Here is a 13,676-nt window from a genome sequence, read left to right on the forward strand (position 1 = left end):
GCAGTACGACGTGATCCGATTGGCTGAGAGCAGTAAGCAGTACAGTGTGTTCTGATTGGCTGAGAGCAGCAGAGAATCAGAACCATGTTCATACACTGTAAAACATTTTAAATTGGTTTAACTTGGAAATGCAAGTTAATTCAATTTGACGATTATCTTGGTTTCAACTCAAAAGTCTCAGTTAGTCAAGACGACGAAGTAATTCAAGTCTAAGCGTTGAAAACTTGCACAGATTAGTTCAAATTAAAACACTTTTCAGAGCTCATTGAGTTAAAGAGAAAAAGTAAGTGGACATAACTAAACAAGGCTGAAATGTTTTAGTGCAGGGCTTTTCAAAGTGTGGGGCGCCAGAGTTTTTCAGGGGGGTGCGCAACGTGAGGAAAAATAAACCAGAATAAGTTAGTATTGCGGACATTTAGCGAACTTCAGCTAGCCTTTGTCAGAGACAAAATGGATCGATTTTTAGTACCTAAAGCTACAGTGAGTGAGGAGACAGAGTCTGGGCCAAGCAAAAAAAGAAGGAAGTATGACCACGATTATTTAAAGCTTGGATTTTCATGGACTGGATCTGAAGATGCTCCACTGCCACAGTGTGTTGTCTGCCAAGAGGTGCTAGCTAACGATGCTATGAGACCATGTCGACTCCGGCGTCATATTGAGACCAAACGCCCAAGTTTGGTGACCAAGCCCCGGGAGTTTTTTGACAGGAGGCTAAATGAACTGCGGTCACAGCAGAAAGTAATTCATACTTTTAGCACTGTAAATGACAAGGCAACTGAAGCATCATATCATGTGGCGTTATGCATAGCTAAAGCAGGTAAGCCCCACAACATCGGCGAAACATTAATCTTACCTGCTGCTAAAGACGTGTTCAGTGATGATGGGAGATGCTGCTGCTGCTGCTGCCAAGCTGAATGCCGTACCGATGTCTGATAACACCATCCAGCGCCGCATCTCAGACATGGCATCGGATGTTAAAGGAACAGTCCACCGTACTTCCATAATGAAATATGCTCTTATCTGAATTGAGACGAGCTGCTCCGTACCTCTCCGAGCTTTGCGCGACCTCCCAGTCAGTCAGACGCGCTGTAACTCCTGTTAGCAATGTAGCTAGGCTCAGTATGGCCAATGGTATTTTTTGGGGCTGTAGTTAGATGCGACCAAACTCTTCCGCGTTTTTCCTGTTTACATAGGTTTATATGACCAGTGATATGAAACAAGTTCAGTTACACAAATTGAAACGTCGCGATTTTCTATGCTATGGAAAGTCCGCACTATAATGACAGGCGTACTAACACCTTCTGCGCACTTCGGCAGCGCATTGATACGGAGCTCAGATATCAATGCGCTGCCGAAGTGCGCAGAAGGTGTTAGTACGCCTGTCATTATAGTGCGGACTTTCCATAGCATAGAAAATCGCTACGTTTCAATTTGTGTAACTGAACTTGTTTCATATCACTGGTCATATAAACAGGAAAAACGCGGAAGAGTTTGGTCGCATCTAACTACAGCCCCAAAAAATACCATTGGCCATACTGAGCCTAGCTACATTGCTAACAGGAGTGACAGCGCGTCTGACTGCGTCTGACTGACTGGGAGGTCACGCAAAGCTCGGAGAGGTACGGAGCAGCTCGTCTCAATTCAGATAAGAGCATATTTCATTATGGAAGTACGGTGGACTGTTCCTTTAAGGAACAGGTGCTGGATGCTATTCGTGAGAGCCCTCTCTTCTCCATTCAGCTGGATGAGTCTACCGACGTCGCTAACTGGTGTATGTGCGCTATATTAAAGAGCTCAGTGTCGAGGAGGAGTTTTTGTTTTGTTATCCTCTGCCAACTCGCACTACAGCAGGAGAAATATTCAAGGCTTCGAATGATTTCATGCAGGAGAATCGTATTGATTGGAGCCGATGTTGTGGAATATGTACTGATGTCGCAAGGGCAATGACGGGCCGCCACAGTGGTTTGGTGAAGCAGGTGCAAGCGGTTGCCCCGGACGCTGTTTGGAAGCACTGTATCATCCATCGCCAGGCTTTGGCGACCAAGAAGATGCCAAAAGAGTTGCGCGCGGTGCTGGACGAGGCAGTAAAAATTGTTAATCTAATTAAATCATGTGCCATGAATGCTCGTCTCTTCTCCGTCCTCTGCAATGAGATGGATGCTCACTTCCAACAGCTGCTGCTGCACTCCGAGGCCCGATGGCTGTCCCGGGGCAAGGTCCTCACCCACTTGTGTGATTTGCGCAAGGAAGTGCTCCTATTCCTTGCCGAAATCAGTTCTCCACTGGTGAAGCATATGGGGGACATGAACTGGGTTGCAATGTTGGCATATCTTTCTGATATCTTTGACTGAATAAACACACTGAACACCTCTGCAGGGCAAAGAGAGCCATGTCTTTTTGGCACACGATCGAGTCTCTGCATTTAGGAAAAAGTTGGACTTGTGGTGTGCTCATGTTAAACGGGGCTCGGTGGAAATGTTCCCGACGTTGGAAGATGATGTGGAGAAGGCAGGGCTGCAACTGGATACTGTACAACAGGTGATCATTGCGCATTTGGAGGGGCTGCGTGAGCAGTTTGCAGAGTATTTTGGAGAGGAGACCTTAGCAAATCAGTGGGTGAGAAATCCATTCTCATTCCCAGCGACATCCAGTGATGCACTAACAGTGCAAGAGGAAGAGGCCCTTGTCGAACTGAACTCTAATATGGACTTGGAAAAAAAGATGAGTGAAGTGTCACTTGCGCACTTCTGGCTGTCTGTGGAGACCGAGTTCCCCCACCTCTCCAAAAAAGCGCTTCAGGTACTCATCCCGTTCACATCTACATATCTGTGTGAATGCAGCTTTTCCGCATTAACATTGATCAAAAACAAGTACCGGTCTAGCCTGCAAGTAGAGGACGATATACGTTTATTCCTGTCAACAGTGCGTCCCCGCATCAGGCACCTGTGCATATCTCATCTCATTATCTCTAGCCGCTTTATCCTTCTACAGGGTCGCAGGCAAGCTGGAGCCTATCCCAGCTGACTACGGGCGAAAGGCGGGGTACACCCTGGACAAGTTGCCAGGTCATCACAGGGCTCCTGTGCATATCAAAGAAGCAAACTCATTGCTCCCACTAAGATGAGGCAAGAAAAGGGGTTGTGGTGATGTGTTAAAAAAGAAAATGTATTAAATGTGGGGTTTTTTTAAAGCACATGTTTAAAATGTGTAAAAAAAAAAAAAATGTGCTTTTTTTTTAGAACATATTGTTTTACACATTTTTTAAACGTGCTAAAAACAATGTTTAAAACGTGTAAAAAAAATGTTCTAAAAAAGCACAGATGTTTGAAATGTGTAAAAAAAAATGTTCTAAAAAAGCACAGATGTTTAAAACGTGTAAAAAAAGATGTTCTAAAAAAGCACGTTTAAAACGTGTAAAAAAAGATGTTCTAAAAAAGCACAGATGTTTAAAACGTGTAAAAAAGATGTTCTAAAAAAGCACAGATGTTTAAAACGTGTAAAAAAAGATGTTCTAAAAAAGCACAGATGTTTAAAACGTGTAAAAAAAGATGTTCTAAAAAAGCACAGATGTTTAAAACGTGTAAAAAAAAGTTCTAAAAAAGCAGATGTTTAAAACGTGTAAAAAAAAAGATGTTCTAAAAAAGCACAGATGTTTAAAACGTGTAAAAAAAGATGTTCTAAAAAAGCACAGATGTTTAAAACGTGTAAAAAAAGATGTTCTAAAAAGCACAGATGTTTAAAACGTGTAAAAAAAAGATGTTCTAAAAAAGCACAGATGTTTAAAACGTGTAAAAAGATGTTCTAAAAAAGCACAGATGTTTAAAACGTGTAAAAAAAAGATGTTCTAAAAAGCACAGATGTTTAAAACGTGTAAAAAAAGATGTTCTAAAAAAGCACAGATGTTTAAAACGTGTAAAAAAAGATGTTCTAAAAAAGCACAGATGTTTAAAACGTGTAAAAAAAGATGTTCTAAAAAAGCACAGATGTTTAAAACGTGTAAAAAGATGTTCTAAAAAAGCACAGATGTTTAAAACGTGTAAAAAAAGATGTTCTAAAAAAGCACAGATGTTTAAAACGTGTAAAAAGATGTTCTAAAAAAGCACAGATGTTTAAAATGTGTAAAAAAGATGTTCTAAAAAAGCACAGATGTTTAAAACGTGTAAAAAAAGATGTTCTAAAAAGCACAGATGTTTAAAACGTGTAAAAAAAAGATGTTCTAAAAAAGCACAGATGTTTAAAACGTGTAAAAAGATGTTCTAAAAAAGCACAGATGTTTAAAACGTGTAAAAAAAAGATGTTCTAAAAAGCACAGATGTTTAAAACGTGTAAAAAAAGATGTTCTAAAAAAGCACAGATGTTAAAACGTGTAAAAAAGATGTTCTAAAAAAGCACAGATGGTTAAAACGTGTAAAAAAAGATGTTCTAAAAAAGCACAGATGTTTAAAACGTGTAAAAAGATGTTCTAAAAAAGCACAGATGTTTAAAACGTGTAAAAAAAGATGTTCTAAAAAAGCACAGATGTTTAAAACGTGTAAAAAAAGATGTTCTAAAAAAGCACAGATGTTTAAAATGTGTAAAAAAGATGTTCTAAAAAAGCACAGATGTTTAAAACGTGTAAAAAAAGATGTTCTAAAAAAGCACAGATGTTTAAAACGTGTAAAAAAAGATGTTCTAAAAAAGCACAGATGTTTAAAACGTGTAAAAAAAGATGTTCTAAAAAAGCACAGATGTTTAAAACGTGTAAAAAAAGATGTTCTAAAAAAGCACAGATGCTTAAAACGTGTAAAAAAAGATGTTCTAAAAAAGCACAGATGTTTAAAACGTGTAAAAAAAGATGTTCTAAAAAAGCACAGATGTTTAAAATGTGTAAAAAAGATGTTCTAAAAAAGCACAGATGTTTAAAACGTGTAAAAAAAGATGTTCTAAAAAAGCACAGATGTTTAAAACGTGTAAAAAGATGTTCTAAAAAAGCACAGATGTTTAAAACGTGTAAAAAAAGATGTTCTAAAAAAGCACAGATGTTTAAAACGTGTAAAAAAAGATGTTCTAAAAAAGCACAGATGTTTAAAACGTGTAAAAAAAGATGTTCTAAAAAAGCACAGATGTTTAAAACGTGTAAAAAAAGATGTTCTAAAAAAGCACAGATGTTTAAAATGTGTAAAAGAAAAAAATAATGTGTACAACAACCATTTTTTTAAAATATGTATGGAACATTAAGTATAGCAACAACAAAAATTGTAGGGGGGGGGGTGCTGTTGTTTATTTGCTCTCTGGGGGGGGGGGGGCTGACTCTCCCACACTTTGAAAACCCCTGTTTTAGTGTATTCGTCATTAGTGCTACCGGGCGAGGTTTGTTTTGCCTGGCAACACTTGTTAATTATGATTTTCAGTACATTTTGCCTTGGATTCCATACTTTAGCACGATCACTGAGCTGACAAGTTAAGGCAATCTTAATAATTTCATGATTTTGGCCTGTCTGCTGAAGAATTGCCCATCTTGGCTATATTTTGTAAACTTGTAGTGCAGTTTGTACCATTAGACTTGTACACTAGGTGCACTCTTGGCGCAAAGAGTTCAGAGTAAACAAACTTGACAGACCCTGTTATGTTTTAAATGGAACGACTAACCAAAACCTTGGTTTTTCGACAAATTTGTGATCTGACCTTATTTATAGTAGTTACATTTTGGGTTAAGCAGATGGTTAAAGTGGGGAACAGACCTGTAGTATCTGAAAAACAAGTGGTTTATCCTTCGGTGGCTTAAAGCTTTGCCCTTTAGAGTTCTAGAATGGTGCTTTAGATGTGTCACTATTTTCCCCCCCTCCTCTTCCCGCTATATTTTGGCTCACAGGCACGTAAGAATGAGCTGGCAGTGGAGGACATGGATGGTGGCACATTCACCATCAGTAATGGTGGAGTTTTCGGCTCACTCTTTGGCACACCCATCATCAACCCACCACAGTCGGCCATTCTGGGCATGCATGGCATCTTTGACAGGCCAGTGGCTGTTGGTGGCAAGGTTAGTTAGAAGTCTGTGTTTATACAGTATACTACTGAGCACCAAATGTCCCCACAAGGATAGTAAAATCTGATAATTTCGACCTTTTGGGGACATTTGGATGGTCCCCACAAGGACATTGCTGTTGTGTGTGGGTTTTTTCTTTTTTTAAATAAATAGATAAATAAATTAAAGAACCAAAAAGTTTCCTTTTCATTACTGAGGTTAGGTTTAGGTACAGCATTAATTAACTGCAGTAATCATGATGTCAATAGAAGGTCCTCACAAGGATAGTGAGACAAACGTGTGTGTATGTGTGCGCGTGCTAGGGTGCATCAGTGTCCCCCTAAAAATGAAAAGTTCCTCCGATCATGATGCATTTTTGTTTTTATGTTCCTTTTGGTAAAAAAAACACATTGGGTGAAATATTTTGACAAAATTCAAAAGTTTAATGTAATGGTGGCACCAGGAGCTCAAAGTTATGGAAAAAGCTGCTATTTTATAGTCTGGTTAACACCAGACCATATCACAAGTGAAATATGGTCTGGAATCCGCCTATTGAATTTCTCGTAGGGGAGGTGTGGTTTACGATTGTCAACGGCCGTTTATTGGACGTTGCGAATGTCTGTCATTTGGCGTATACGTAGCCCATGGCCAATCATGGCAGTTTGTACCCGGTGACGTAGTTAGAGCGACGAAGAAGAGAAGGAAGGAGAAAGAGAAGGCAAAACAAAAATAGGAAAACAATGGCACCGAACGATTACTGCCGTTTGTGCAAGACAAAGCTTGATCGAAAGTTTGGTTCGTATCGCTCGCCGCCGTGTGAAATGTGATCCGTAAACAGTCCCAAATAAACTACAAGCTTCCGTTTGTCGAGTAGTATGCGTCACCGTCTTTCCACCCCTCCCCACTCTCTGATTGGCTCCCTAACTCAGGCGAGCCTTTAGACCATAGTTTCCATGCTGTCTTTTCAGATCGGAACGATTGTGCAAAGCAGCATGGGATTTCCCAGGCTAGCTATTTTATGACTTGTATGACAAAATTTCGATCACTTTTCATGAAACATTATGGCACCTTATAGAGTATACCAAATATCTTAGATACACATTTTTAGTACGTATTCTAAATATATTCTCAAGCACAGTTTGAGTTTTAGCTGTTCACTGAATCATTGTTCAACTACTTTTAAACAATACAAATGTATTATGAATCACATTAATGCTTCTCAGTCCCTTGCAAAGGTTCTTAACATGATCTCTAGGTCACAAGAAATGGAGTCCAACATTGTGATTCAAACCTTACGCAAAAACATAAAATAAGCGTTTTTTGGCAAAAAAAAAAAATGAACCTCATGGTGCCACCATTAGACTTTTGAATATGGTCAAAACATTGTACAGGATGTCTTTATTGGTGAAAAGGAACACCCGAACAAAAATGCATCAGATTTTATGAAAATGAGGGCAACTGATGCACCCTTTTTGACTCTTCTCTGCTTCACAGTGCTTCTCTCTCTCCGTTCTCAGGTTGAGGTCAGGCCCATGATGTACGTGGCTCTGACATACGACCATCGTTTGATTGATGGCAGAGAGGCCGTCACCTTCCTGCGTAAAATCAAATCTGTGGTAGAGGACCCCAGGGTGCTCCTTTTGGATATGTGAGATGTCATGGTGCGCACATGAATGGCTGATTTTCTCAGAGTCTCGCACAGTGGTTATCCCCCCCCCCCAAAAAAAAAGTCTGTACTGCATATGATTTTACTGTGTTGGTTAACTATGGAAAGAAGCCTTCTGAATGTTCATTTACTTGACAGTAGTAAGAAGGTGACAGTTGAACATTTGCATGGGCTAGGCAGGAAAAAGGAACGTTCTTGTACAGGTGTCTCTGCTGGCGTCTTCTTAGCAAGGAGGCTGTCATACTACTCATCACAAGTGCTTCTTTGCCATTGTTTAACTTAATATGTATGATTTATTGTAATACGTATGTAGTTATGTATAAGTTCTTCAGAATATTGGTTTCCTAATTGGTAAATCAAGCACAGAAGTAGACAGTATGATGTTTCACAGTGTGTGTGTGTGTTCTGAAGAGGTAGCAACCCATCAGTCGACCAGCACACGTTCACAAAGTCAGCATACTTTTTTACCCACATTGGTACATGCTTGTATACTTGCGTTTACAGTATGGTCCTTAAACAACGTCAAATTCAACTCACTGGGAACAGATTCTGTCTCTGCTGTGTAAAGAAACCCATTTAAGGAGAAAAAGGCCTTTGAACAATAAATGAATTTAAAAAATTGCTTTTTTTTTTTTTTTCCTGCGACGTTCTGGTGCTTATTCTCGTCCTGATGTTTTCCTTCAACAAATTGTTACAGGTTAAACTGAAGTGACCAAGGCTATTGCACGCTGCTGCTGCTGCTTCTTCTGCTGCTGCTTAGATCAACTTTAAGCAGATATGCATGCGGTTAAGGTAGATGCATGTGGGTGAGGGGTCTGTTGAACACTGCTGAATCTGAAAGGAAAAACTCATAAATTCATCGACCAACGTCTCATCTATGACTTCAACGGTAAGACAGGATGTGGTTGGTGTGCTATTAGTTTGGGCACGTACTGAGCAGGGGGGTCTTGTGAAATAAATGCTTCGTTTTCACACTCGGATCTAGGCACGCATGGTTTTGTTAGTTTGGCTGAACAGCAGTCTCATTGCAAACTGGACAATCCTTCGGAAAATTACACATGGTGGACAAGACACCTGGACAGGTTTTTTTTTTTTTAATGATTAGTTTTGCTTTGGTTAAAAATGTAGTTACCTCCTGTCAAGAGCATAAAAATTCTCAATGTAGATCATCGTTTGAGGCACAAATATTCGACAAGACATGACTTTGTCCAAAATATTAAAATATGTACAGGCAAAATGGACTGATTTACATTATATGCTTGTTAAACATGGTCAGATGTAATGGTAATATTGCTTATCACTCACTTGTACATCTGTCATACAGAGGTGCAGCAATAATTGAATGCCTGAGATGTAGGTATATGCTTAGAATAATGTGCTGTTAAGATCCCGTACTTGGTTCTTTTCATAACCAAAGACTGATGAAGGCAGAGTTCTATTTTAACACCGTAGGAAGTGAAGTAATTAAACTGGATGGGTTGGTTGTTTGTTTATTCCCCCACCCCCCAGTGTTGAGCTGATGGTTTGGAGATGCACGTGCACTGTGTGTCGTACACCACCAGGGGGCAGTAAAGGCATTTCTTTGACTTCTCATGAACCAGTGGTGTTGGAATCCTAACACACCCTGTATCCATTAGCTGGTCAGTGTGTGCCAAGGAACGGAGTTAAAAAAGGGGTGGTACTTGATGTCACTCACACCTCCACCGCCAGAGCCAAGTCGATAGCCAGCATCATACTGAAGGAGCTGCGTGGAAACAAAATAACATCAATGCATTACGTACAAAGCTATATTCGTGTTCACAGGTTAAGCACGTGCTTTAGACGTACCTCTGTGAGTAGCGAGGCGGCTGCGCTGCTCAGGTGGTCTGGAATACGTAGCTGTGTGTGTGGATGCACACCTGTAGGATGGCACTGCCACAGGGCCTGATATCACAGAAGAGGTTTTATTTTTCATAATCTCACACACAACCTGATGCAAGGTCATTTAAGACCAGCGTTTGTCAACGACAAGAACATGTACTGTTCTGATTTCACTTGTACAACCCCGATTCCAAAAAAGTACAAATTGTAAATAAAAACAGAATGCAATAGTTTACAAATCTCAAAAACTGATATTGTATTCACAATAGAACATAGACAACATATCAAATGTCGAAAGTGAGACAATTTGAAATTTCATGACAGCAACACATCTCAAAGTTGGGACAGGGGCAATAAGAGGCTGGAAAAGTTAAAGGTACAAAAAAGGAACAGCTGGAGGACCAAATTGTAACTCATTAGGTCAATTGGCAATAGGTCATTAACATGACTGGGTATAAAAAGAGTATCTTGGAGTGGCAGCGGCTCTCAGAAGTAAAGATGGGAAGAGGATCACCAATCCCCCTAATTCTGCGCCGACAAATAGTGGAGCAATATCAGAAAGGAGTTCGACAGTGTAAAATTGCAAAGAGTTTGAACATATCATCATCTACAGTGCATAATATCATCAAAAGATTCAGAGAATCTGGAAGAATCTCTGTGCGTAAGGGTCAAGGCCGGAAAACCATACTGGGTGCCCGTGATCTTCGGGCCCTTAGACGGCACTGCATCACATACAGGCATGCTTCTGTATTCGAAATCACAAAATGGGCTCAGGAATATTTCCAGAGAACATTATCTGTGAATACAATTCACCGTGCCATCCGCCGTTGCCAGCTAAAACTCTATAGTTCAAAGAAGAAGCCGTATCTAAACATGATCCAGAAGCGCAGACGTCTTCTCTGGGCCAAGGCTCATTTAAAATGGACTGTGGCAAAGTGGAAAACTGTTCTGTGGTCAGACGAATCAAAATTTGAAGTTCTTTATGGAAATCAGGGACGCCGTGTCATTCGGACTAAAGAGGAGAAGGACGACCCAAGTTGTTCTCAGCGCTCAGTTCAGAAGCCTGCATCTCTGATGGTATGGGGTCGCATTAGTGCGTGTGGCATGGGCAGCTTACACATCTGGAAAGACACCATCAATGCTGAAAGGTATATCCAGGTTCTAGAGCAACATATGCTCCCATCCAGATGCCGTCTCTTTCAGGGAAGACCTTGCATTTTCCAACATGACAATGCCAAACCACATACTGCATCAATTACAGCATCATGGCTGCGTAGAAGAAGGGTCCGGGTACTGAACTGGCCAGCCTGCAGTCCAGATCTTTCACCCATAGAAAACATTTGGCGCATCATAAAACGGAAGATACGACAAAAAAGACCTAAGACAGTTGAGCAACTAGAATCCTACATTCGACAAGAATGGGTTAACATTCCTGTCCCTAAACTTGAGCAACTTGTCTCCTCAGTCCCCAGACGTTTACAGACTGTTGTAAAGAGAAAAGGGGATGTCTCACAGTGGGAAACATGGCCTTGTCCCAACTTTTTTGAGATGTGTTGTTGTCATGAAATTTAAAATCACCTAATTTTTCCCTTTAAATGATACATTTTCTCAGTTTAAACATTTGATATGTCATCTATGTTCTATTCTGAATAAAATATGGAATTTTGAAACTTCCACATCATTGCATTCCGTTTTTATTTACAATTTGTACTTTGTCCCAACTTTTTTGGAATCGGGGTTGTAAGTTTCAACGTGACTCTCAGCTCACGCAGAATTGGGGAGGGTTTTTTTTTTTTAATGTCGCAGGAAGGTTTAATAAGATCAGACTGTACAGTGATCTGAAGCCATATAGATGCTGCTTACCATTCCAGTGAGAAGTTCAAAGAGTAAAGCTCCCAGACTCCACCAGTCACACGCCTCTGTGATTTTGGATACGCCTCCAATCTCTGTTTCCAAATGATTAAATATGTACATTTTATGCCTGGGTAAAATGACTGCATGTTATGTTCATGTCCTGATCAATTACATCATAATACACTTCTGAGATATTGCAGGTATTGCTATATCTTAACTTTTTTAAATAATAAAACAATTACAATCTCTAATTTAGAGTAGCTGGTTCGATATCGGGGTGGAGTTTTTATTTTATTTATTTTTAAATCCATAATTTTCCCTCAATTTCATTCATTCCTTCAGTAAGCTTTTTATACTAGTCAGGGTTGGGGTGTATTCCAGGAACAACTTTACTTGTATAATTGCTTTTACAACTACATGCACTTTTTATAATATAAAAATTAAATGTATGCAGAAACTGTAGTAAATAAGAACGCACAATATTAGAATCAGTGTGGTGTTTTTTTTAAAGTGCTCTGTGTGCACAATATCCGCCGCTGGTAACTCTGGGGAAAATGTGACTGAATTGAACGAAACTGCAATATGCGTATTACCGACATATAACAAAGAATCCTGCCAAGTTTTATGAAACTCCTCCAAAAATAGTGAGAGGAGCTGATTTCAGAAGGTGAGTACCCTTTCCCGGATGGACGGACAGATAGACATCGCCACTACATAATCCCCCTTCGGGCCTTTCAGCCAGCGGGGGATAAAAATTGAGGGAAGTTGATTTCAGAAAGTAAGCCAACCTTGATATTGCCAAAGTACAAGTTTGTTAATAATCAAGGGCATAAGTCTAGTAAAATTTGCCCAAATTAAACAAAATTTCAATATGCGTAAAACTGTCATATAACAAAGCTTTTTGCCAAGTTTGGTGAAATTCCTCCACAAACTGTGAGAGGAGTTGATTTCAGAAGAATGTACACCCTCATGAAATTGTCAGTTATTTAATCAAGGGTCAAAACTCTGGGAAAATTCACAAATGAAATTAAATCGCGATACGCATATTACCGTCATAAAACAAGGCCTTTTGCCAAGCTTCGAGAAATCCGTCCAAAAATTGTGAGACGAGTTGATGTCAGAAGCCGAGCACACCTTCATGAAATTGTGAAAGTACAAGGTTGTTAATCAAAGGCTGTAACTCTGGTAAAATGCGACCGAATTGAACAAAATAATGTACTAATGATGTATAACAATGCCTTTTGTCAAGTTTCGTGAAATTCCTCCACAAATTGAGAGGAGTTGATTTCAGGAAGGAAAAACACGCTCATGAAATTGTCAGATTATAATTTTGTTAATCAAGGGCTGTAACTCTGGTAAAATGTGACTGAATTTAACGAAATTACAATATGTGTATTACTGACATGTATAACAAAGAATCCTGCCAAGTTTTGTGAAGTTCCTCTAAAAATTGTGAGAGGAGCTGATTTCAGAAGGTGAGCACCCTTCCTGGAACGGACGGACGGACGGACATTGCCACGACATAATCCCCCTTCGGGCCTTTCGGCCAGTGGGGAATTAAAAAAAAAAAAAAAGCAAGCATTGAAGAAATAATTCAAACTGATATTCAGCATCATTCATTCATTCTCTAGAACACTTATCCAATGCAGGTCAGAGGTGAGCTGGAGCCAATCCCCGCTGCTGAGGGGTGGGGTACACCCTCGACTGGTCCCCAATCTATCGCAGCGCTAACACAGAGACACAGACAGCCATTCGCACCTATGGGCAATCTAGAGTTGCCAGTTGAGCTAATCCACACGTCTTTGGACTGTGGGAGGAAGCCCATGCAGGCACTAGGAGAACATGCAAACTCCTGTTCGAACCCAGAACTTTCTTGCTGTGAGGCGACAGTGCTAACCACAGCACCACCATGTCACCTATTCAGCATGATATTTCCTGAATTCTGAAAGATCAGAATGGTTAGGCTTTGCTACTTTAAAGCTAGACGGCCTTTCGATTTCATAAAATCAGTGAAATTTAGTTCCCTCTGAAATTGTCATTGTGATATTACAGAAATAAACATATCTTTAAAAAAACCAGGCCATTCTGTGGTTGAGAAGTTATTTAATTTGACGGGATTCCCAAGCAAATAATGTGCATGAAATCACTCACTTCGCGCAGTCAAGCAGACAGAAGAAGTCCGTGTGCGCATGCGCAGGTTTACCACCTTCTTTTCCTCCTCCTTTTGGGTTTTACGACAGCTGGTATACACAGTGTTGCATTACTGCTATCTACAGGTTTACCTTTGAGCGT

General features: G+C 40.0%; 2 protein-coding genes across 7 annotated transcripts in view; one reads left to right on the forward strand and one right to left on the reverse strand.

Moving 5' to 3' along the window:
- Window positions 1–8,291, forward strand: part of dlst (dihydrolipoamide S-succinyltransferase) — a 65,047-nt gene extending 56,756 nt beyond the window's left edge. The window contains exons 14-15 of the mRNA XM_060934654.1: window positions 5,852–6,019; window positions 7,522–8,291. Of these exons, the coding sequence (XP_060790637.1) occupies window positions 5,852–6,019; window positions 7,522–7,656 (303 nt within the window). The 3' untranslated portion in view covers window positions 7,657–8,291. The remainder of the gene's footprint in view (window positions 1–5,851; window positions 6,020–7,521) is intronic.
- Window positions 8,292–8,564: 273 nt separating this feature from the next.
- Window positions 8,565–13,676, reverse strand: part of rps6kl1 (ribosomal protein S6 kinase-like 1) — an 83,590-nt gene continuing 78,478 nt past the window's right edge. For all 6 annotated transcript variants that reach the window (XM_060934649.1, XM_060934653.1, XM_060934647.1 and 3 more), the window contains 3 exons: window positions 11,394–11,476; window positions 9,498–9,593; window positions 8,565–9,414 (listed from right to left, as the gene is read on the reverse strand). In XM_060934649.1, the coding sequence (XP_060790632.1) occupies window positions 9,304–9,414; window positions 9,498–9,593; window positions 11,394–11,476 (290 nt within the window). In that variant the 3' untranslated portion in view covers window positions 8,565–9,303. The remainder of the gene's footprint in view (window positions 9,415–9,497; window positions 9,594–11,393; window positions 11,477–13,676) is intronic.

This window comes from Neoarius graeffei, chromosome 11, assembly GCF_027579695.1.
Source record: "Neoarius graeffei isolate fNeoGra1 chromosome 11, fNeoGra1.pri, whole genome shotgun sequence".
In the NCBI taxonomy this organism is placed as follows: Eukaryota; Metazoa; Chordata; class Actinopteri; order Siluriformes; family Ariidae; genus Neoarius; species Neoarius graeffei.